Source organism: Colias croceus, chromosome 3, assembly GCF_905220415.1.
Source record: "Colias croceus chromosome 3, ilColCroc2.1".
NCBI lineage: Eukaryota > Metazoa > Arthropoda > Insecta > Lepidoptera > Pieridae > Colias > Colias croceus.
In genome coordinates this window covers 11,725,735-11,752,149 of record NC_059539.1, presented here as the reverse complement: position 1 = coordinate 11,752,149, position 26,415 = coordinate 11,725,735, and the positions used below count along the sequence as shown (strand labels likewise).

At 34.9% G+C, this 26,415-nt stretch overlaps 2 protein-coding genes across 18 annotated transcripts in view; both read left to right on the top strand.

The window, feature by feature from the left end:
• Positions 1-26,415, top strand: part of LOC123706345 (long-chain-fatty-acid--CoA ligase 4) — a 562,712-nt gene that overhangs the window by 328,589 nt on the left and 207,708 nt on the right. The window lies entirely within an intron of this gene.
• LOC123706350 (voltage-dependent L-type calcium channel subunit beta-2) overlaps positions 1-26,415 on the top strand; it is a 155,557-nt gene that overhangs the window by 123,960 nt on the left and 5,182 nt on the right. For 3 of the 12 annotated variants that reach the window (XM_045655581.1, XM_045655591.1, XM_045655592.1), the window contains exons 1-9: positions 7,065-7,199; positions 11,887-11,930; positions 16,005-16,121; positions 18,099-18,218; positions 18,954-19,140; positions 22,121-22,346; positions 22,854-22,977; positions 24,768-24,908; positions 25,807-25,974. In XM_045655581.1, coding sequence (XP_045511537.1) covers positions 7,160-7,199; positions 11,887-11,930; positions 16,005-16,121; positions 18,099-18,218; positions 18,954-19,140; positions 22,121-22,346; positions 22,854-22,977; positions 24,768-24,908; positions 25,807-25,974 — 1,167 coding nt within the window. In that variant the 5' untranslated portion in view covers positions 7,065-7,159. Of the gene's footprint in view, positions 1-2,012; positions 2,166-6,934; positions 7,200-7,223; positions 7,305-11,819; positions 11,931-16,004; positions 16,122-18,098; positions 18,219-18,953; positions 19,141-22,120; positions 22,347-22,853; positions 22,978-24,767; positions 24,909-25,806; positions 25,975-26,415 lie in introns of those variants that run through there. The other 9 variants (XM_045655589.1, XM_045655593.1, XM_045655585.1 and 6 more) reach the window with 8 other exon arrangements.

Sequence of the window (26,415 nt, the reverse complement as noted above, 5' to 3'; positions counted from 1 at the left end):
TCCATTGCTGATTTAAATCGAGATTTCAGGGAAATGTATCCTGAAAATAACTGGTACCGTCATATTGGCCAACATTGCCCGCTTTTTATGAATAATTTCAATTTCCGCAAAAAAATTCTATGGCAACGTTAGTATTTTCTGTTAGCATATGTTTTTCTTAGATCGTGTGCATATAATGCTGTAGAAAATTTCATTATTCTTCAACATTTTATTCATTTTTTGTCTGTTTTTGAGGGCGGGTAAAGTTATCTGAACTTGTTGCCAACATTGCCCAAGTCGATTTTTGACGTAAATATGACCTCTAGCCAGATTATATTAAAGTCCAATTCAAAAATGTTGGAAAAAATGTCGTTTACTTTAAAAATCAAAGCAGTATCATGAAAGGTTCCCGACTTCAGTGGCTGGGCAAAGTAACCCAAGTATTTTTTCTATTTTCATACAAATCGCATTTCGCTTTTCCAAAAGCCTAGGGTTGGTACATCTCAGTAAGATGAGCATGACTTCCGATTTCTTTTACTGCAAATATTTCGTAGTAGGATTATGTTGTAGAATGTAGGCAATAAATAGATAAAAAAGCAAAACAGAATATTGTTCAGTGACTATTTAATAAAAATAAACATATTTTTACATTTCAGTTGTGCTTAAAATTCAGCAATTTAACTTTATTTACCATGGTTCTTTCCGGGAGACCAAATTAAGCTTATTTTTCCGAAATTAACCGAATAGAAGTAATATTATTAACTATCAAATTATGTGGTAATATGAAATGTGCCAACCCTAAGCATTTTTTGATGGTGGGCAATGTTGTCAAATATAGATCGCTACATTATTGGGTAATTTTGCCCACCATTGTAACTTTTGTTTAAAACATCCTTCAGTGATAGTAATAGCATTAAAACACTCTTCAAACATTATTTTATAACATGTTATGAGTAAAAATAACCTGTGTTTTAGCCATCATGCACAAACTATCACTTGAATTTCACCATTTTTTGCCTGCAAAATCACACATGATATTCGACGAGTTAAAACAAGTTGCTGATTTAAGTTAGCGACACACACAATAGGCAGTGTTGTCATACATATAACCTATTTTACACCAAATACTATTAATGTTGCCAAAGTATAAAGGTATTTTTGCAATTTAAAATTTTTCTTATGAATTGATTTTTGGGCAAAGATACCCCCGTAGGCAATGTTGGCCAATATGACGGTATGTAAAGCGGACATGTTATTGCTTGCTTGGGCTAGGACTTCAAATTGCGATTACAAAAGAAGTGGCTCATTCTAAATAAAAAAAAAATGGTTGTCTGTAAAGTCGGTTTACTGACGATAGTTGAACAACAACGTCCGATTGTGCTTCTTTGTCGCTCGTTCCGCGCTCTCGCTCGCACTTCAAGCCTTACATGGAACGCCTCAGATGAGTCAGAGCGAGGTAACGCCGCATGAGTCATGTTTTTTCATGCGTGCAGCCGGCTTTATCGAATTATAAGACGTTGTCACGTCAAAAAAACAGATACCTAGGTATTCTATCATTGAATAGCATAGAAAAGTTAATTTAAGTACCTATCTATATCTGTATACTTTCAACACTAACAATGGCCTATCCGCCTATGTCATCGTATTTGTATTGGTAGAACTAGAAGTCCTTACCTACCAGCAAGGTATCACTGATATAAATATAAAAGCAAGGATGAGGGTAGTTATTTCTAAAAAGATATGCAAAAAAAACAGTGAAAGCGTCCTAGCGGCTAACGATTCTGAATGCAGATCAAGCAAAGTGATGATATACGTAGATTATAGTAGAATATATAGATGATGTTTGATGTATTACAGTAGAAGAAGATTATGACCCCACTAGCCGTACAATAGCCGATTGGTTAGCCTCTTATTTGTATATTGGTTCAACAATTAATAGCATCAACTTGATTGCATTATCAATTAGTCCAACCACCAATGTATGTGTCCACTGTTATAATCCCACCGTCAGATTTAGATACGATTCGACTATTTCGGGAACGGAGCGAGTGGCCGCGATTCTGCGCGCGCGCCGGACGTGTGAAACGCTGTAGTGTGCTAAGTGTGTGTGTTATGTGGACATTATGACGAAGGCTTTGAGAATGGACCACTTTAGGCGGCAGCGGTACGGCCTCCGTCGACGAAGGGTAGGTGCAAGTTATGTTAAAAAAATGACGAGTTTCGCACAGATTTTTTGTGAAAAATCTTTATTGACATAAATCATGGTACAGTTATAAGATGATGAATGATGCACAGGTTTTTGAACTACTAAAACACTGTTTCAGGAGCAAATTGTGTATTTAAATTAGGTACCTATGTTCTTGGCATTGTATGAATACCTATGACCTATGTAAAAAAGACAGTGTGTTTGCTTCTTTTAAAACTGAGTAGGTAGGAATTGACAGTCCGTCTTTCAGTTACCTAGTCACTGATTTAAAAGCAGATACAAGTGGTTTCATGGTTTTTATGGCGGCAGTTTACGGTTGTTGTGTGTATGTTTGTTTTAGTAATCGAAACACTTCCGTCTCAAACAGGTGCATTCGATTACCTAATAGTTGCCTATAATAGTTCTGTCTAGACTCATAGAGATAGCATGATCATGAGTCTGTTCAAAACGTTATCGATCTTCTAAAAAAAGGGTTCCTTCTAAAAGTACTTTGCGGCCAACTGGGCACTATAAAAGATAGTATTGATGTAGGTAGGTATCTTGTAAGTCCTCTTACTTGGGGAAATATTTAAATGCTCTGTACTTTGCATAATTATGTATATTTGGTCTGACCTTTCATTGTAATCTAATGGTTGTTTAATGTTTTAGAAAGATCTGTAATGCCACTTAACTACTCAAATTATCTAAAACGATTCTCGATCAGAGGTTTATTCTCTAGGCTCTTGTTATTTTTCTATCTATTTTATGTGGTTTAACCTTCCATATATTTTTGTGAAAGAGGAGGTAACAGAGCAGATGCGAAGCCTGCAGATGGTAAGCGATCAGCGTCGCCCGTATGATATATAATTTCATATAATTTCAAAATACCTAACTACCTACAAAATATGATTTGTTTATCATAACAAATTGATTCGGTGGTAAATGTTAAAAATATGTAAGGACGATTCAAAAGTGCTTCTAGATGAAGTCTAATTGAATAAACAAATGTTGGTGTTTGAGTTTGATTCTTTTTACCATAACAAGCAAATGAAGTTCGGTAGGTAGGTAGGTACTTTCATTCCTAAATCTGGAATTTAATAATAATTAATAATCGACCAAAATGTTGGATGCTTGTATTTAACGGTTAATACTTATGAGTCATTCGCCACTGGTGAAGCCGAGTTTATAAATATTTTTTTAATTTAAGAAATCAATTCTAAAACTGAAAACATTTCCTGTAATTCGATTAATTCAAGCGAGTGTTAAATTATTAATATTAAATTATTTACTTTATTCCGAACTTGACATAACTAGGTAGGTAGTTACTTTTATTCCCCGATTGAATTCCTTCGATTCCCGGTGGAGACGAAGAAAAAAAATGTCTCGGTCTGGTAGGACACAGAAGGCTGATCACCTACTTGTCCCTAAAAAAAATCGATCAGTGAAACAGATGTAGAATGCATCTGCCCCTTACCCCACTAGGGGACATGGGACTTCACGCGACTGCCCTATGAGTTTGTCAGTAGTGAAGGAGAAAAATATGTACCTACTGATATATCATATAACCTGTGTCAAGTATTGAAATAAGTAAAGCGCAGCACTTATTTTTCTAATAACGGCTATACATGTCTAGCCAATGTTTTATTTAAATATGCAAAAGATGGCAAGATGGCAAAATTTCTTGAATTTTCTCCCGATTTCGAAGTTTTTCATCCATTGTATGACGTTGGATGCAAGCCAGTTGTAATGCAACATTACAATATCAATATCAAGGTTTATTTTGCACATGGCGTACGATATTTCTGGTAATTCGAATTGAATGAAAATGGATCAATCGTCATTAACGACAACAATGAACTATTGTTGAAATGTTTGCCTTTTAATTTTTCATATAAGTTTTGAATAAATAAGTTATCTTGTTAAGACAATTACGCCGAAATTAAGCCGACGGAGCTGCACTTCGTGGGGCTCCTATTTCTATCTAGTTTTAAAAAACACGAACCCAACCTATTACCTAACCCACCCCCTTATCCAAACCAAAAATTCTGATTACGAATTTTCTCTCCCCCCCTCGTCCCGCGTACACCTTGCAATATCTTAGATGTTTTACATTTCCGATTGCTATTTAGGGAATGGATAGATTTCCTAGGAAATGTGTATAAAATAATGTATTTCACACGTCATTTCCGTGCGATTTTAGGAATTACATAACTACATTTGGATTGATTTAGGAATTACAGTTGTATACAATGACGGATTACATAAATTTCCGGTAACATAGACATTTTTAATATCCCAAGAATTTTCATCTTTAATCAACATATAAAATTTCGGTTAGTATGCATGTCTGTCTTCAGTGACCACTACGCTTCCTCAGCCTTGTCTAGACGGGGCGCACACGTGACGCCAAGTGTGTAGTCACAATTAGGTCAACGTTCCATCGATCCACGAAGAGCGCATGCGTCAATAACACAAACAATTTTACATCTTATTCTCTTAGCGGTAACATTCAAAATGTTTTGTCGTAAACCACTGCATTTCTTGCGGCTCTTAAACGATTTTCGACTTTATAAGCTCTGGAAGTTCGGTTGTTTTGGGCGTTATGCGATATTAGACTTTATTCGATTACAATAATGTGTATTGTTGTAATTTTTTGGTCAGCGTTCAAGGAAATTATAACTTTAATACTATCGACCCTATATTGTTTATACGCATTGATTGCGTGCTATTTAATTCAATAAAAGTCAATGTTTTTCTTCCAATATGAATTCTTCCATGCTTTTCTGAAATTAGTACCTGAAAACAAGGAACAGGTATTCGATTTCCAACTTTATACATTAGCATTTAAGGATGAATTTTCCTTGTATTACCATGTTATTGGATTTATGATCAACACCAGTATGTAAGCCATTTTAATTGTTGTACACAAGCGATATAAATCTCATTATTGCAGTAGCGCTTGATTTTAATAATATTGCTGGTATATAACTGAACATTCAAGAGTTCAAAAATTTACTTATGGAGCTAAAAATATATTTTCTTTACTAATAGCGGTCTATTTCGTAGTTGATTGGCAGTGTCGTTTTATAAGGAGCTAGGTATTACCCTTTAAAAAAATTGCATTGTTATATTTAGAAGCTGTCTTGTTTTGTCTTGATTGAAGAATGGAAATATCTCACTGAAATTTTTTATAGCAGAATGTAGTAATTAAGGTATTAGGTAGATAGTAGGTAGGTATATTAGGATATTTGAGCAGCATAGTTCGAGAATAAACAGACCAATATAAAATAGATAGGATTCAAAGTATAATGAAGTACCCAGTAACAATCTTTATGCAAAGAACTTTAACCAAATGAAAACTTATGATCTGAATGATATCATTTAATGGTGTGTAAGTGCAAGAACTTTTAAACTATTTTAAATTTATAGAGAATAGAAAAAAATCGATCACGAGGCAGGCTCGAACCGCCCGCTTCCTTTCACGCCAATCCGTCAAATTTTAAATTACTAGCAATTTTGCAAAACTTCTAAGTGCACTCACAATGATGTGCACTTTGCTGGAGATTACATTATTATATAAGCATATTAAATTATTAAAGGGTAGCCTCTGTGGTATAAATTGTTAAATAATCTCGTAAAGATAGGAAGTTACAAAAACTGGGATGAAAATATCAAAATAGGATAATTTATTTATGTCAGACCGGAGTAGCAAAAAGTTTACTAAGTAGGTACCTAGGTACAATCTAAAAAAAAACTTACACCTAATCTAAATCGCGAAAACACACCGCACTGAAAGGTACGGTTACGTTTTAAAAGCGCTACATAAAATATTTTAGTTGCAAAAAATACCAATCAAATATTTCTCGAAAGTTTTGGCAGAAGAAAAGTTGTAAAGGATACAAAACAACTTGACCAATTTTTTTCTTAAGAAACATTTTTACCGTCGATGAAGATCAGGAAATATATAATAACAGCAAATATCTCAAGTGTAGCTTCTAGGTTACCGATATGAATGGCCTGGGCGACGTGAAGTGCTCCTTTCATAGAATATTGGCACTTTATAATGGCTTTTAAAACTTTCTACCTAGTTGGAAGAGTATCTTACTAGTCACCTAGCTACGTACATACGTATCCTACCTACCTATGTATATCTAGTTAGTTATCTATGTAAAAAAAATATTTTGTGAAGTTTACCAAAAGTTTGAGCTCTGGATCAATTTTTCATGCTTTTTTCCCTGAAACTGATACATATATAATTTTTAATAATTTATTACCTAACTAATATTTATTATCAGTATCGATTTTGGAGAACACTCGGAAAATATTGAATAAGTATTAAGTACCTACTACATAGTCACTTAAATGGGTATCTCTATGCAGAAAAATGGTTGCAAAATATGTAATCATAAGAATTTTTAAATAATAAAGAAATGGTAGACAGAATACTTATTCATATTATTAGACATCCATAATGGAGAAAATATACTCGTAATGGAGAAAATATACGAAACACTCCACTATTTGTATTAGAAAACAACACTCGAATCCCTGGAAAATGCTCGCGAAAACCGCGCGCAAGAAGTATTTCCCATTAACTATTTACATAAGTACTTAAAAACACATGTTTATTGAACTCTCGGTAATATTTACCCTGTTGCGAAAGCAACATTGCGCGCGCACCCCATTCACCCGTCCGGGGTGCGGGGCGCGGGTGAAGGAACGAGAGGGCGCGCTAGTTCGTGACTCGTGCCTATTGAGTTCAGTATTCGCGCGGCCGTCGCGTCGGGTAGACCGCGCGGCCGATGCGTGGCCACAACGGCCGACCACGACGGAATCCCGCTGGTGGTCCAAAGCGGCCACCATCTCCAACCACCATGCCGTAACATGATGGGGTACAACAGTCAAGGGCACGGTTACAACAAATTGTTCGCTCAGGTGCGTGCGCAATGGGCGTCCTTTTTATTCAATAGTGACGCGATAGTGATGTGATTGAAGATGGGCTTCAGTCGTGTTTGGAGGTTTTTGATGGATCTTGGTAATGTGGGTTTGGTGACTAGCTCGGGATGTAGACAGCGCTAGACGACTAAGTCGAATCTCTGAGCACTGGCAAGTGTAGGCGGTGGTTGAACGATTAGGACTGGTAAATTCATCCCTTTGTGTCCAAGCTCAATCATTTAGATACGTAGCAATTTTACAGCTGATTAGATCAGACTTAGATTTATGGACAAACCATAGGTTCATAATAAACCTCATATAGTTGTTCTACGAGTAGTAAAACAATCATCCAGAACCTAAACAATATTAAGATATGGGTACATAAATAAAAAGGCATTCTGTTATTGATCATGCAGTAAAAGTACGGAAATGGGATATCCTTGTAATAGCGCCAATGCATGTTCACTTTGAAATAGTCTGGTTTTTATCAATTCATCAACATGTCTGTAATCAGGACGCGGTAATATCTAAGCTGATAGACGTTTATGGCCGCTGCGGGGAACTGATGAATAATAGCATCGGAATACAGGGAGTAAACAGGAGTAACATTCCTGATTATTTTGGTCCAAATGAAATGGAGGGTAAAGAACTGGGTCATAAGGAAAGACTTACTCACACAGATGTTGTTAAGGACTCAATAGGTGATGATGAAAATAAACGGGACATTATCGACGTACAGTCGCATTGTAAGGGTAAATAAAGCGTGAATGTTCTTGGCTAAGCTACAGATGTAAGCACTACAACAGCATTAATCAAAAGTTTCAGGCTACTTCTTTGCCAAAAAGTTCTCAAATGAGGCTTCATTTACAGTCCGAATACAAAACATAAATTATATTGCCGAAATTAAGGGACTATAATTATAAATCTCCACAAAATCTAAACGAAATTATCATCGTGGCAGTATTATACTGACTCACTGTTAATTATTGCACTATATGCACCTACTTATCGATTGAGAACATTGTAACAATCACTGGACTGAACAAAAGCACCAGTTTCTACAAGATTCCTTTTATTGTTCAGGATATATTTTTGTTCATGATTAGTGTCAAGCTAGTCCCATGTGCTAGTCCCAAACAAATTCTTATGATTACCTCATTAGATAGACTAAAATGCTAAAGGAATTCCTTATGTCATCGCGAATAAAAAAATAATATACGTTCTAAAAGCAAGATGGAAGTAAGCAGTACACAAAACAATAAAATAGGAATAATAACGATAAGAAAAAAGACGAGAAAAGCTTCCTAAAATCTATATCTTAAACAAATCTCTTTCGGTGTTAGATAGCCCATTTATCAAGGAAGGCTATAGGCTATATATAATCACGCTAAGACCAACAGGAGCGGAGCCACGCGGGTGAAACCTTCAAACCTCGGGGCGCAGCTACTATATCATATTCTTAACAGATATTCTATACCTTCAGTTTACTTCTGGGTTTACTATCACCATTGACCAATATTTGTTTAACCTGATGGTAGTTCTCGTTCTTAACGTGAGATGTAAAAACCTTCTTAGACAAGTCCTCCTGCAATTTTTAATAGCCAAACAATAATTTAACTGGTTATGGTATAGTGACCATGTTTTATTTCCTATAGAAACCTCTCAATAATAAGCAATATCGTAAACATCTTTGACGTCCTGAATTGACGAAAGTTCTCAACGGATGTCTATGTTACCCAAAATTAACGAACCCCCTATATTATATATTTCACCTTATAGGTATTAAACATTGTTATCAAAAGTTCCAGAAAGTCATATCTATAAATATAACATGCTATTATTGTTCACAAAATTCAACTCTGCAACTGTGTAATTAAAATTTGTAAATTTCAACTCCGTTGAGGTTGTTATGAATTCATTTCAGTTCTGAGTTAAATTTAGGCGAGCTGCATAATTTGACAATGTATGAAATAGACTTGGTTGCTTGAAAATGAATATTTTAAAGATGTACATTTTAAGAATGCTGTAGAACACAGTCATATAAAATTATTTCTGGTCTGAACGCATATTATGGTCTCTATAATATACATCTATTTAGAAGACTGATGTATCATGAAAAACGTTTATTTGGTTGCCATCTTTCTATAGGATAATGCAATATCAATTGAAGACGTTTAAATTAAATTGCTTCTCTGAAATTTCGTAAAGTTTTATTAAATTTAACTTATGGTCTAAGATCCGCCAAACCTTCGCCCTTATGTTTGCTTGTTTCAATTGTTTATTGGGCTGCCTTTATATTTAAAACCATATTTGGTAAGGGCTTTATTTTATGAGAAAATTAGGGAAATATATTGTAAATGATTCCACTGACTTGCTGGCCTGATGCTTTTACAAGATGCAAAATACATGACCGATTTCTTGTCCCTTTACTTGGTTCCAATGTAAATTCAGGCAAACCGTTACTTGAATATGGAATATGGAACCCAAAATATGGACCATAAATTTTAAAATTACATATTTTTTACGACGTGATAGTGTTTACGTGGTTTTAGGTTATAATCAGTGCTTGAAAAACTATCTATTGATCATAGTACACCAAATCCAGGACACCTGTATAAGTACTTTCCCACAACTGAGGGAATTGTATCGATAACCTATACAAGTGTACAATCATAGAATAAAAATTCCATTGTCATATTCATTACATTCTCTATAGTCTATAATAATGAGAGAGTAGAATCATGCAAAATTAATACAGGCTACGAATGAATAATACATCTCCATAGGTATAAGAGGCCCGTGTCCCAGCAGTGGGAACTGGGAACGTATATGGGGTGATGATGATGATGATGATGATATGAAAAATTATAGCTAAAGACATAGTTAGAAATTAGAATTAATTATGTAATATTTAAAAATAAAACCAGCCAAGTGCGAGAACATACCCAATTTTAATTATTACCTATGTTGTAAGTTGTAACTTCAAAAAATTTCCTTTATCTGTGATATAAGTTGTTGTCTTTTACCAAATTTCAAGACGATGAAGTAACTTCCCTTGCGAAAGTCGAAATTTACGAAAATTTGCAGCATAATTTTCAAACCCGGATTCTTTATTTTTCTTTAAGAATTCAATGCGTCATCTCTAAATTCACTAGAGCACCATTGCTTCATTGTTCATGTTAATGAAATAACAATGTGATGTGTTGTCATAAATATTTACTTCTATGGATAACAGGAATAATAACAAAGACGAAATTAGTAGATACATTGTGAAATTATGCGCAATTTCTTAAATTAGATTCAAGGGATCGATCAATCGGGGATTTTATAGAAGAGAAATATATAATGTGAGAAGATAAAATATGAGAAGACAGAGAGTGTGGTATAAAAATGATGTAGACGGTACAGGTGCTGTAAATCCGGAAATTAAACATCTCGCTGATATGGTGTCTGGGTGTTAATTATATATACATATATAAGTACCTATTTATTTAAAATTAAATACCTATGTATGTTTATCAGCCATCTGGTTTCCATAACACAAGCGAAAGCTTAGTACCTACCTAGACCTACCTATAGGATCAGATCGTGCCGTGTGTTTTAATTGTCCTGAAATATACATTTTTTGTCCTGAAATATGACAATCACAATTAATCATACCATTATTAGCAATAATGTAACTCAAAATTAATGAAAACGCTATAAAGCTATCTAACCATACTGAAATATATTTTTCATTACATTCCTTTCTACTAATAAACAGCAAAGGAACGACTTCCCAATACAATACGCAAAGTCGTCGTTGTTCTACCAGAATAATATCCAAAATACCATGTAGTATGCATAGGGGTGAACATAATATAAAATGACGTCATCGCTTCGATCGCCGCCCGTCTGCCGCCAACCAAACCCTGACCAACAAACCTCTTATTATGTGATCGATTCACGCTGGCTGAATAGATGATAAAACTTTCGACAGATAAAAATAAAAGCGTGACGTTTGTTTTGGCGGGAATTTCGAAGTTTTTTTTTATTTCAAAATATTTGGAATGTTTTTTTTTGTCCAATAACAAATGAAATTTTGATATTTGTTTGATAATAAATGAAGTTTTGAAATATTGTTGATTTCGTCATAAAATATATTTATTGAAAAAGAGAGTGTATCTAATTTTACGGACGACTTCTAAATGATTTTACGTCTTTATCATATTATTATTCGTGTAGATAATCACTTGCATTCACTAGAAACATCGAAAAAATGAGGGTATGTACATAATAAAATAATAATGCATTAGATAAACTCGCATTTACTTTAGCACCTATTGGTCATAAATAAGCTCATAAGGTATAGTACCTAGTATCCATATTTATAAGTATGTGTCAGTAGTTGCTTTATTATTTATTCTGCCTTATCACTTTTGTAGAGCTAATCAGTACATCACAATCTATAGATAAATGTAATTATAGATCTCATTGTCATTTTATTTTATAATTCTATGCTTTACTGTCCATCGCTTACACTTTTGTCAAAAAAAAACAAATTTTGTCCCAGTCCTATCAAATTCCTTTGTGCATGGCGTATAAAAAAAAACAAAATATTTTTTTCTAATTGAAATTTACAAGTTCTATTTTCAAATTTTTAATTCGATACAAAACTAAATTGCGCCTAAATGCATGTTGACGTTGACCAATGTTTTTTATTTAATGCTATTATTTACAGATATTTATTTGTGCATTATTACAATGGGCATGTGTCTGATTTGTTTTGTCTTGTGCGTTGCATGCAGTGGGCACGACTCGCGCAACTCAAATGAAAAAATATAAACCGCTGGTAAGATTTTAATTTTTTTGCTTTTATTGTTTATTGACGGCATGATTTTTATTCTATATATACCTACCTAATGTGCTATTTTATGTATGAATAAGGTTTTCAGGGAATGTGAGCTAGGTACTGAAAATTGTGTATAACCTATGTCCTATCTGTGTATTTTAAAAACAAATGCAATGTCTTTGATATAAGTTTAAATGTTGTATGAAAAACATATGTATATAGGAAGTGATTATCTATTAATTAAATAGTACCTATTCGGTTTTATTTGAATGTCGCACGTAAATAGAGTACCATATATTATAACAATGTTTTAGTATTTTATGGAACATGCATAGAAACGCGTTTAAAAAACAAAGTACATAATATACATATCAATAATACATATTATTCTAGGTTAGTACCACGTACCACAGTACGTACCTAAGTAAGTAATTACAAAGTAAATAAACAAAGTAAATAAGTAAGTAAAGTATTCAAAATTATGATAACAATTTTTCATCACCGCTTGAGGAAATAATAGTGATATTTAATTATTTAGTCTGTTTCAGCGTTTTTATTACTATAAAGTAATAATAAAGTCACACCTTAAATTTTATGCCATTTCTAGAAACAATCTGTGAAAGAGATCTGTGCAGGTATCTAAAATAAATAATTTAGACAAATAATACTTTATAGTAAGGTCACAGAATAGAGTATGGCCGCCAAATATTGTACAATAACAGTAGTGAAATCGTAACACACCGTATACGTGACTGATAGTAACATACGTGATTTTGTTAAGCCTAGTGTACATTACAACTAATAATGCAGGATATTTTTTTTACATTTCTGTTTTATATTGTTAATTAAATTATTTGATTAAATTACTTTAAAACTCAATAAAACAAATTTAAATATTAAAGAAAAAGTTTTATTTCTCAAATTTTGTATTTCTATAATACTTACAAATGCAAGAATCATTCACAACTTATGATATTAATTACGAATACGAATTATTATAGTAAAAAAGTTACTAACTTCCGAAACATGATAGTTTTTGAAGTGGGTTCTCTTTATGTAAAAAAGTAAATTTTTAACTTTAGATTCTCTAGTGAGTACTACCCCTAAGAGACGCTCACGGATGTTACGTTACACAATAGTAACACATGGTATCATTCGTGAATAAAAATATGGTTGGACATAACCTAAAAAGCCTTTATTCGAATTTATATTTTTTTGGTTTTTATGGCATTCAAATGCTTTATAAATATAAATTTATAAAGAATAGAAAAAATTCGATCACGAGGCGGGACTTGAACCCGCATCCTTCGCGCCATTCCGGGGCGGATGCCTAACCAACTCAGCCACTCGTGACCTGCCTGAGCAATCGAATTTATTCTATCCTTTCAGTTTTATGTGTCTTAAGGGACACACCGCGCGCCATCTATTGAGATGATTTAACAACCATGTCAACCAATATGAAGCACTTTTCAGTGAATACAATATTGTAACGATGGAACACGACCTTTTCTTGAATTTATATTTTTTTGGTTTTTATGGCATTCAAATGCTTTATAAATATAAATTTATAAAGAATAGAAAAAATTCGATCACGAGGCGGGACTTGAACCCGCATCCTTCGCGCCATTCCGGGGCGGATGCCTAACCAACTCAGCCACTCGTGACCCGCCTGAGCAATCGAATTTATTCTATCCTTTCAGTTTTATGTGTCTTAAGGGACACACCGCGCGCGCGCAAATGCTTTATAAATATAATAATATAATTATAATTTTTTCTATTCTTTATAAATTTATATTTATAAAGCATTTGAATGCCATAAAAACCAAAAAAATATAAATTCAAGAAAAGGTCGTGTTCCATCGTTACAATATTGTATTCACTGAAAAGTGCTTCATATTGGTTGACATGGTTGTTAAATCATCTCAATAGATGGCGCGCGGTGTGTCCCTTAAGACACATAAAACTGAAAGGATAGAATAAATTCGATTGCTCAGGCGGGTCACGAGTGGCTGAGTTGGTTAGGCATCCGCCCCGGAATGGCGCGAAGGATGCGGGTTCAAGTCCCGCCTCGTGATCGAATTTTTTCTATTCTTTATAAATTTATATTTATAAAGCATTTGAATGCCATAAAAACCAAAAAAATATAAATTCAAGAAAAGGTCGTGTTCCATCGTTACAATATTGTATTCACTGAAAAGTGCTTCATATTGGTTGACATGGTTGTTAAATCATCTCAATAGATGGCGCGCGGTGTGTCCCTTAAGACACATAAAACTGAAAGGATAGAATAAATTCGATTGCTCAGGCGGGTCACGAGTGGCTGAGTTGGTTAGGCATCCGCCCCGGAATGGCGCGAAGGATGCGGGTTCAAGTCCCGCCTCGTGATCGAATTTTTTCTATTCTTTATAAATTTATAAGCCTTTATTCGCCAAAGTATTGTAGTAATAAGACGCCGCATAGTTTGATTTGTTACTAGAACACTAAAGCTACACACATAATTTAAATAATATAGTAAATTTGTATTCTTACCTTGCATAATTCTCACTCAAAATTATTAAAATGTTGCGAAGCAAAAATGCCGACTACCTTTCGATTAACTTTGACAGTAACAAAATGGCGATTTTTTTTCTAAAGGTTGGCCAACATGTAAATCGGTGTTGTCGCTACTTAAAAATATTTTTGTGGCTTGGATATCTAGTTATTTAGGGTGTTATTTTATGGTAACCGTGCGTGAAGTATCATTCGTGAAAAAAAGTGAGACATAGTTTTAAGTGAGTTTTATATTAATTTCTTTTATGTTATTTTTATTAGAACTTGTTGAAACTATCCACAAGTTTACAGAATAATTTAGAAATACCAAAATTTTACAGGTATCAATAGATTTTTGCATAATTTTGTGACTTCAAAGTGTGAGATGACTAAGTGGGACACATGATTTTAGTATGGAAAGGAAAATAAGCATTTCAAAAAAAAAATATTGAGCTTGTTAAAGGCACTCAAAATTAATTTAAATTATTAATATAATGATAAATATAACATAGTAAAGCTGAAACTATTTAAAAACTAGCATAATTACTATATAAAAAAATCTGGTGCTATATAAAATGACAAGGACATTTTTTTTTTCTTGAATGTACAATTTTTGGCGGCCATACTCACTACATAATAGTAGCTAAACGCTACAGAACGGACACTCTCCGCCTCCCGCCAAAATTAAACACTTACCTCACCCCGCACGATCAGACATGTTATGGTACCCATTTCCCCGCAAGGACGATACCAACGACGTCTTTAGACGAAACGCAACGAAGATTGACAACATTAATCAAATTGACTTAAAGCAATTTTATTATTTTGGATTTGTGATTATCGTTTTTCGTAGAAAATGGTTAGATATTGTGCTGTTTACGGATGTATTTCATCAGAAAAACGCGAATTTTTTTTACGCTAGTCACAAATGTGCCAACCATAAAGAGTTTACACACACATTTGCAGTCTCTACAGTGTGACTGTCAAAACTATAATTTTGTATGGAGTGTCCGGGGTGTGGTAAGGTCGCAATTACTTTAACCTATGTTCAATGGGGCTTCTTCAGCTTCATTTCTGCGTATCTATTAGGTATGCACATAAGCATCTTTGAAAGATTTAGTCGACTTACCGGATTCTTTACATAAACTTCTTTTATGCAAGGGGCAATTTAGGTTTATACCTTTAAGGCTAGTGATTCTTGAGGTTAGTTCTTTAAGAGGTTTATCTTTTAAGCTTCTTTGTTTAATGGTGCATTTACACATTCGTGTTCAAAACATTCGTATACGAGTGTTGACGCTTACCAAGGTTGACACAGTTTGATTACGTCGAGTGTCCGTACCATCCGTTATCACGAACGTTCTCATCTCTCGTGTTTTCTTGCATTTGATTGAAAGCGAGTATAATTTTAATAATAAATTCGATTAAAAAGTATATAATTTCTATATGTGTGTTCATAATTCGCCTGGCTATTTGCACGAATGTGTAAATGCACTATAATATGAAGTCTAGTGTTAAATGTTAATATTACTACCGTTATGATTCCAGGGCTCGGCGGATTCTAACTACTCGCAGCCGTCTTCGGAGCTGTCGTTGGACGAAGACAAGGAGAGTCAGAGGAGGGAGAAGGAAGCTCAAGCCCTGCTGCAATTGGATAAGGCGAGGGTAGGTAGATTTTTTAGTTGAGGGTAGTTTTGAAAAAGTTAATGGTATGTTAATACCTACGTTAGTAGGGTGATAGGAAATGATGGTCATTTTGAGCCGGGGACGGGAGAAATAATCATAAGCCCTGTTGTAATTGGATAAGGTGAGGGTAGGTAGATTTTTACTTGGGGGTAGTTTTGAAAAATTCGGTGATATGAATGTTGTGTGGAACTGGTTTTGGGATATACTGTGGGATATATGTGCAAGTGGCTTGTGAAGTTTGACCCACTATAGAAATAGATGTGTAAATGCCAATTCAAAATGTTTACCAATTTCATTCATATTGAAGATATTTGTCATTAACCGACTTCAAAAAAGGAGGAAGTTATCAATTCGGCCGGTATGTTTTTTTTTTATGTATGTACACCGATTACTCCGAGGTTTCTGAACCGATTTAGGTGATTCTTTTTTTGTTCGATGCGGGATTGTGTCGAATTGGTCCCATAAAAATTTTATTCGGATAGGCCCAGTAGTTTTTATTTTATGAGCATTTTTGTCTGTATTTGTAAATGTTGCAAACGTGCAAGTTTGAAGTCGGGTGTTTTTAACGCAGTTATAACTCCACTTGTTAAGTAATACTCGTTAGGTTGTTTCATAGAAAATTTCTTCTTTATTTTGTGCAAAAACTTCTGAGCCAATTTAACTAAAATTCTGTTCAGCGATCAGATAAGTTTAACAGCATAAATACTACTTTTTGTCACAGTACCTCGTGCGAAATCTGTGGACAATAAGCCCATATGGATGAAAAAGCTGAAATGCCTTTCAAGTTTTCTATATGAAACTTGCAATATATTTCACCGAAATATATGTAATACCTTCTACTAGCTGTAGCAACTCAATTTCCATGATTTTTTTGTATGTACAAGTTATATTACGACGTCCTTGTTAAAAGACCTTCAGAGTATTCTAGAAGCTGCATCCCCTAAGATGCATTCCATCTCCATCATTGATTTTCCACGTGTGCGTTTAAAATAGAATACCTCCAGATAGCGCACATAAAGAGCAAATAGTACAGCTGACCTTTACAAAATTGTCCGTTATTTTTAAGGCTTCGTGGTACGGCTTCGAAACCTTGCAACACCTACATAAAATAAATGTCAAGTTCGGATTATGTTCTGCCAAGATTTTTAAATGCTGTGATTTATTTTAATTAAAAATATTTTTTGGATGTGCTTCTTTTACAAAGATGTCGTATTTTTTCTTACAAAGTTCGCTTTCTTTTTTGAGGTGAAGAAATATTGAATGTTTTAATCAAATGTGACTTGCATTGTAGTAATATGTACATATATTGTATAATGCATGTCGTAGACAATACCGATAAATCTACAAACAAGCGTGACCTAGATAAAGATGAATATTTTAGGGCACGACACGTTTTTGAAAGATTGGGAAGAAATATGCTTATGGTCACATTTCATTCTAATTTTATTATTTCATAGTTTTGTCCAAATTATGGGTTAAATTACCTTTCGTTTTGAGTAATTCTACTTCGGACTTGGTTAGACATCTCATCAGCATAATAAAGTTCCTAAAGCTATAAACTCTGGCCACGATTTGTCCTAATTTTTGTTAATGCTCTTGTTAAATTGCGTTTTTTTTATTCTTATGTTATTTCAATAATAGGCATTTAGGTTATTATAAAAAGGAATGCTATTGTAATTTCACACATATTTTAGAATTCGTCTATAATCATAGTTACCCTCCCGCTAAGTTTTGGGAACTGTGAAAGGAGGATGAAGTTACATGTTTTTCGAGTTCAGTACACGTGTAGGATATATTTTTTTGGAACGCCCTAAGTACAGCTAGATGGATTTTGACATAAGTTGTGATAGAGGTAGTGACATAGGCTACATAAAACAGTTAAGTTTTTTGTTTTCTCAATAATAAATAATCTTGTCTTTAAAACTTTTTTCTTACACTTACCGTTTCTCTTTCCAGTCGAAGCCGGTGGCGTTCGCCGTGCGCACGAACGTCGCGTACGATGGCAAGCTGGACGACGACTCGCCGGTGCACGGCAGCGCCATCTCCTTTGAAGTGCGCGACTTTCTACACATCAAGGTATGTTTAGAAGATATTTGTTTGGTAGAACTAGTGTAGGATGTCGATCAGATTTAAAATTATAATAATATATGTATATGATAATATATAACTAATTTTTGGGCTATGTGAGAAGAAGAGACATTTATCAAAAAGCAATAGTGTGCATAAATCACTATCACCATAAATGTCTTAGAACTTTCTTGTAGGCATTTTTTTAAGTTAAAGTTAAAAAGAATCCAGTGACTAACATAGTACCATTCCAGGACAAGTTGTCGAACTTGTCCTGAAATGGTACAAGACATACTAAACGACTGGGCAGTCTTTTAACTGTTACTGTTGCTTTTGTTAGTTTTACTATGTATTGGTATTAAGGATTATCATAGAAACAGCCTTGTTCCATTCAGGAGAAGTAAAACAAAAACATGTTACACAAGTGGGTAGTCTTATACTTTTACTCGCTCTTACCATAGATAGCAACAATTGTCTCCCGTTGCAGGAGAAGTACGGCTGTTGCCGAAGTACGTGTTGTTACACGGCTGTCACTTTATTAACCACTTTATTAACTGTTGCCATGGTTACCCGTATCTCCCGTGGCAGGAAAAGTACGATAACACCAGTACGACAACAACACGACTGTTGCTTTCATTTCTGTTGCCATGGTTACCTGTGTCTCCCGCTGCAGGAGAAGTACGACCACAACACGTCTGTTGCTTTCATTACTGTTGCCATGGTTACGTGTGTCTCCCGCTGCAGGAGAAGTACGACAACAACTGGTGGATCGGTCGGCTGGTGAGGGAGGACGCGGACGTGGGCTTCATCCCGTCGCCGGTGAAGCTGGAGGCGGTGCGCGCGGGGCTGGCGGCGCGCGGGCGCTACCCGCGGCCGCCGTCGGGCCTGCAGCACCCGCTCCCCAGCAGAGGTAGCACCCCCCCCACGCCCGGTACGTCACGTCATGCAGCGGCTTTTGTTGTGCTTGCTGGGGTTTTGTGGGTTAAGGGTTGTGGGCTGGTGGGTTGAGTAGTGTGTAGGGTTTGGGGACTTGTTGGTTTGAGTACTTGTGGGGTTAGGGAACTTTGTGGGATGGGTGGGTTTTATAAAGTCTGATGGGTTTTGATGGTTGGGTGCAGATATGAAATTCTGGTGTACGGGGATTGGAATTTGGGGTATACAAGGTGTCCCAACGTTGTTGTATTATGTTCGGTGGAATTTATAGTTTTCCATACGCTAATTATGTAAAAAATACTCAATATGTTTGGCAGTTTTTTTTTCTATTAGATGAATTCTTAAAAGTTTTATGTGTACAGCCCTAACTAGCAATCCAATAGTTAATAGTTTTTACGTAAGCGCATACGGATTATGTTTTTTATAACGTGAGAACATAATTTTTTATGTTCTCAGAATCATAATACCCACTATCACTGCATCAGGAGCGTTATGCGAATCCGGCGTCCAGCTTTAACCGGCTATGCGAAGCTAGGGATGTTAAAAAAATATATATGCAATTAAAATTATATGACGTGATGCGTTTTTTACGTAAATAGCATAGGCAAGACTGTTAGTTCCATTGTGCATAGTTTACCAATGGTGGGACTCCAGCTATGTATGAATTGAAGACACTTTAAATTTTAATGAAGGATAATATACTGCATATACTCGGTACTGGGACTAGGACTGAATAATAAAAATCCACAAAACCACAACAAAAGCACAATCAAATAACCCGTGTCATATTTAATAGTTAATTTACTTCTAGACACAATTTTTGATACCTGAAATTTAAAAACAATCCAAATAAGATGGAATGGTGTCTACAAGTAATATTAAAAACTGAAATGCATCAGATGAAACCGCTTTTTGTTGCCAAAATGTACTATAAAATTTGAAGAAATTAAGAAAAATAATAAAATATACACAATTTATAAATAGACGAGCAAGGGATGTAAAAAAAGTTAACAAGAATGTAAATAAAATTATATGACGTCATTTTTCTGTTTATACTATATAAATATGGCAATTATTTCTATTTTTCCTTTGCGTAGCGAGAACAGAAGAGCGTTTCATCTCGTGCCAATTTTGTACAACGCAGTTAAATTGTTTTTGATCGTTTTGATGTTTCAACAATAAACTTCTAAAATTTGGAATGTTTATAAGATTTTTCTTAAAAAAAACGATGAGAGACTAAATCCAAAGCAATCAAAAACTAGAATAACTCTATAAATTTAGTTGTATCGATGTTGTGGTTGATGTTCTTGCAACTATTTTGTCTATGTTTTATCACAAGTGGCGTCTTTATTCTCACATCATTTAAATTCAATTCATCTATAAATTCCTTAACACTGTCTGATTCTGTCTATACACCCTAATTTATACTTTGTTCCGTGAGACATGATAAAAAATGAAATACGGTCACATAAATGCATGATTAAGAGTACATACTTCAATGACTTTTGACTGCGGTATTTCAATTGAAATTTTAAGAGTACATCTTGTAATAGACAGGCGAATATTTAATGAACAGTACCTTCATAATTAGTCATACCGAAGTCCGAAAGTACAATTCTGAAAATGATAACCAACATATTATGATCAAAACAAAAAGTCAATAATAAACAGTAGGTACAGTAACATAATCTTCTTCAACAAACGTTGCACAACAAACAATTGACGCCCCACTATTCCAATTGAGACCCCTCGCTCCACACTTTGTGACGTCACTTGTGCCTGCTTCACTAAGTATTTATTTATATTAAACTGCTTTGTACCGTCATTACTCTCACTCATCCAAGTGGAAGTTGTCTATTTCCTGGTTCAATAAAATTGCACTCAAAAATGTCATATTTTCAGATGTCCCGACGTACGACCGAGGTAAGACCATTCATTCATAAACCAGGAAATGCACCCAATTTTCACTATTTGTTGTATGCCTCGAGTAAAGTGTTCTTATCTCTCACTGTATCCATCCCGCCTGCCATTGCCTCTTTCATTTTAAATTCTGTTAAGCATATTCTTGTTTTTTTCAACAGGTGGTACATTTTATTTTCCCTGGGAATGTTTGTAATATTTGTACTGTACCAGCAGCTAAATTTTGAGAGCAGCTTTGTCTATGATTTTGATAAAGTTCGCTCAAAAAATTTCACTGTAATGTTATTAATATGTTACGTTTAGCTTGATGCCCAAAATTATCTATTGATATCCAGGTAGGTAGTTCTGTTGGTGTTGTGGATTGTGTAAAAGTATGTAAAATTATATGAGCAGTATGTATGCTGTAAATTGTAGTTAGATTTCTGTATGATGAACGTCGCATGTTCTATAAGTTGCATACCCGTAAAATATATTATCTATTGGTATTGATGGTGCTCTGTAACTATAAAGAGAAGTATAACGCCCCTGGCATTAATCTTATATTTACTTCTGAAGATGATAGCTAAATCACAGATGTGTTACCTAAAAGCGAGTGGCTATAAACTCGCACCATTACCAACGAATTCCTCTCTTAAGGAATCCACAAACAATGAGAAATAGATAAAAAGCTGTCGGCTACTCGCAATATCCTTAACATCGCATCAGTGCAATAGGTCTGCAATAACATAAATTGTGACCCGTACCTCAAGATAAAAAAAGAGTGTGTGTACTTATGTACACGCGTTAGAAGTTATACTTCTTTGGCGTATGGAAAAAAAATACCAGAATATACACTTGAACATAGTTATCAATTTTCATACCACCTAGAACTAACTTCATGCTGTTAAATTTAGTGCGCGCGCATCGTAAAAATTCACTTTCATCATTTTTCTCCATCGCGCCAAATGAAGTATAACTTCAAAAAGCCAAATCCATATCTGAATGAATATACGGGCAATAAGCTTTTCCATTGAAGCACCGCCAGTACAAGCGCCATTAACTAAGCGGCTTGTTGCCAGGCGAGGACTCAGACACAGCGGGTCGGGGGCGCGGGGCGGGGGCGCTGCCCGCGGGCAAGGAGAAGCGCAAGCCCTTCTTCAAGAAGCAAGAGGCGTGCACGCCGTACGATGTGGTGCCCTCCATGCGGCCCGTGGTACTTGTGGGGCCCTCGCTCAAGGGCTACGAGGTGACGGATATGATGCAAAAGGCCCTGTTCGACTTTTTGAAGCGGAGGTTTGAGGGCAGGTGCGTGTAGTGTACTTTTGATAATGTATTTAAAAATACATTCTCGTTCATAGGTCGTTTGATTAGGGTAATACTACGACACATTTCACATTTTAAAATAAAGTATATTGTGTCATAATTGACTTTATTGCAAAATCTCTGAAATTTTGCTGAAAATGCAGACCAATACATTAAAATTCCCCAGAATCTAACAATACCAAGTCCTTTAATGTAAATAAAACCACTTTTTCTTCGACTACACTTTAAGCTTCAGAAATTGGCTAGATTAATTTAAGAAATATTTTTCTTAGTATTCAGTCCAAGTCAATAACCATAATCTAACATAGCAATAAGCGCAACTAACATTTCAGGATAATAATAACCCGCGTGATGGCGGACATATCGCTCGCAAAACGGTCGCTTCTCAACAACCCGTCCAAACGGGCCATCATGGAGCGATCCAATTCACGATCCACGTGTCTCGCAGAAGTACAGGTATTAATTATTTATATATTTAATTTTTTACAGAATTATCATCACTCGAGTCACAGCGGATATATCTCTGGCTAAGAGATCCTTGCTAAATAATCCGCCAAAGAAACCGTTGATGGATAGGGCGAATTCCAGGACGAATTGCTTGGCGGAAGTTCAGGTTGGGTGAAGCATGGGTGTTATATGTTTGGATGGTGGAACTAACTGTGCTGGGATGTGGATTAATAGTGACTTAAGTGGTATTAATATGAATAACACAGAAGCTATTGATAGCATGTTGGTGTTCAGTTAAAAAATGGAATATATTTTATATTGCTTTTATTTATGTAAATAATATAGATAGATAATACCACATAGTACAAAATACTCTTTAAATTTTTTTCACTAATATCCAAGCCGTATTTCAATGTCAACTAATTTGTATATTCTGATCTAAAAAACGTTGCTGTGTCCACTAATATTTGCACAAATATATACAAGAAACACCGTTTGCACTTAAGCTAACGACCAATTAATCCCTCGAGATGATAACACACCACTAATTTAAAAGATCCCGATACTTGCAATGATATTTTATGTATAGATACGTTATATACTCACAATATATCCAAAAAAAATGCTTCTTATGCAGTGTCAGGCACACACAAATACAAGTTTCATTTTACTTAATTTATTACATTGACAGACTGTATAAGAGAGATGGCTATAATAAAATGATATAAACAAAAAAGACAAAGATAGTTTGTCACTTCCGCGCAGGTGTAAGCAAAAGTCATAAGAATTCACCAATTAAATATAAATAAACAAATAGTTGCCATGGCAATTGGCATAGACTAACGACACAGAAGGTTCAATGTTATAGATGTTTCGTTTCCTGCACACGTAAACAAATGTGACAATTTCATTTACTATTTAATTATTATTATGAAGTTTTATTAAAATGAAAAAAACTTTTTTGGAGATATAACTGTATTAAGCATTTATTACTAGCTGTGGTGTTCGTTTTCGGTCATCATCATTTCACCCGATAAACACCCACTGCTGAGCATAGTCCTCCTTATAGAACTCCATACGGACCGATCTTACGCTATTCGTTTCAAGGCAGTTCCCGGAACCCGTACAAGGTCATCACTCCAACTTGTAGGATATAATAATAGTGGTGCCTAGATGAAAAAAAGTATGAAATAAAAGAAAGGATTAAGTATAAGCCTTTTTTATCTAAAACACAAATAAAATTTATGTTCAATAGCTATTTACAGAAAAGCAAATAGCATTTTTCGTCAGTAGCGATAATCTTTTCTTTAATGTATACGTATATTCAACATCATTTTTGCAAACAAACATTTTTGCCATCACGATTTCATTGTATATAATAAATAGATATATTTGTTAATTACATGCACTGTGTGGATTTAAATATAAAAATAATCAAGTATTTACCCAAATCGAAATTAATAAAATAACCGTTCTATTTTCAATAATCGTATCTACATGATAATCTTTGAACACAGTGTGCGCTAGCTTTGTCACACTAGTGATTGAAGCAATGTTTTATCCCTTTCATTATTTCAATACAAGTGTCAAGCAAGTGTCATTCATTAATAATTGCAAATTGTTATTTTTGCTCTAAAATTATAATATTTTAATACATTTACCTGTGATATGATATCCCTCTATCTTTCTATATTTTATTATCGTAATTTGTGCACTTTCTGAACACACAAGAAGGCATTATTGATAATTTTAACGTTTATATCAGCATGTGCGTTCGCTGTCACAAGTCACAATCTGACTGATTCCACTGGTCCCAATTAGGACCAATTCACGGTTTACGTTTTGGTGCGTTGGTAACGTATCTACCTCTTGTTTCTATATATAATATCATTGGATACTTGCCTGATTTCTGATTAATATTTTATTACTAACGTCTTTATTCATGTAATATTCTAGACGGAAATAGAGCGGATATTCGATCTGGCGCGTACACTGCAACTGGTGGTGCTCGACTGTGACACCATCAATCATCCCTCACAACTTGCAAAAACCTCCCTTGCGCCTACTATCGTGTACCTGAAGATATCTAGTCCGAAGGTAAGATATATTCAATATTTATTATTACCTGGTAATCCGGTTGCTTTGCGAAACAGAGATAAACACGAGATAAATAATTTCCTTCTGATTTTTGACGATTCCAAAGCGCTTTTAAAATTTATTGAAATAATGTTACATTATGTCTTATATGTATTTATTAGAATTGAAATAACGGTTACCTTTTTTCGTGATTCATTTTCGACGTTTCTCCTTTGTTTACAATATCTGCTCCAGTACCATGTTGTCTTAAAGCAGTATTATTGCCAGTGTAGAAAAGTACAGCGCTATCACATTCCCATGTCAGAAATAGTGCCATCACATTTCCCACATTGGAAAAAATACTGTCTTAAGACATCATAATAAAAATTAAATACCTCAATTTTAAAGCTATTGCATAGCTTCTATCGCGGGCCTTGAGCGCGGGGACCGAATCCAGAAATTCCGTAACGAAAAAACCTCACGCTCCCCACTCCGACGGGCGAAGGTGTGGCTTGCAGGCATAGCATGCAATAGCTTTACCGCGGCAGTAGCCGAGTGCCACACGTCTTTTTTTCTATTTTTCCATATCTGACCATAAAAACATTATCTTACCTTTTGACTGACCGGTTGGCTTGGTTGGTAGTGGGCTTGCCTTCCAAGCCAGACGTCATGGGTTCGATTCCCACCCGGGGCAAATATTTGTGTGATGAACATAGATGTTTGCTCCGTGTCTGGGTGTTAATTATCTATATAAGTATTTATTTAAAATTATATAACTGTATGTTTATCAGCCATCTGGTTTCCATAACACAAGCGAAAAGCTTAGTATGGGATCACATCGTGCCGTGTGTGAAAATCGTCCCGAAATATTTATTTATTTATTTTACCTTTATTTTCAATACCCGATCCCATTTTCCAGGTGCTCCAGCGACTAATAAAGTCCCGCGGCAAGGGGCAGAGCAAGAACCTCTCGGTACAAATGGTGGCCGCGGAGAAGCTCGCGCAGTGCCCGCCGGAGATGTTCGACCTGACGCTGGATGATAACCAGTTGGAGGACGCGTGTGAAAAGATCGCGGAGTATTTGGAGGTTTGTGTTTTGTTCGATATGATAATATTATGTTAAATTTGCTGTTAATAATTTGTTAATTATTATTTTTTGGTTTTAGAAGAAAATGTAAAACACGACGGTAGGATTACGTTAAAAAGTCGCTTAAAATATAGAGCGTATTTTCTTTGAATGATGATTTCAGTTCTATCCTTTTTTAATTTAAGTTAATTCTTGTGAATAATGTAGATGTTTAGTGAGTTAAATGTTGTTCGTGCAGTAATTTCCCTATTAAAAACAACGTCATAGTCCGCAAATGTCAGCTGTTGAGTTTGTTCTAGTTATTTTAAGACTTTGTTGTGTCAACGCATAAAAATGAGAGAAATATTGACAGCACAAAAAATTGCATAGCTTTTTTGAAGTGAAACTTCTTTAGGCGCGTTGAGAGTAAAATTTCAAGGTCGCTTCATGGCAATACCGTCA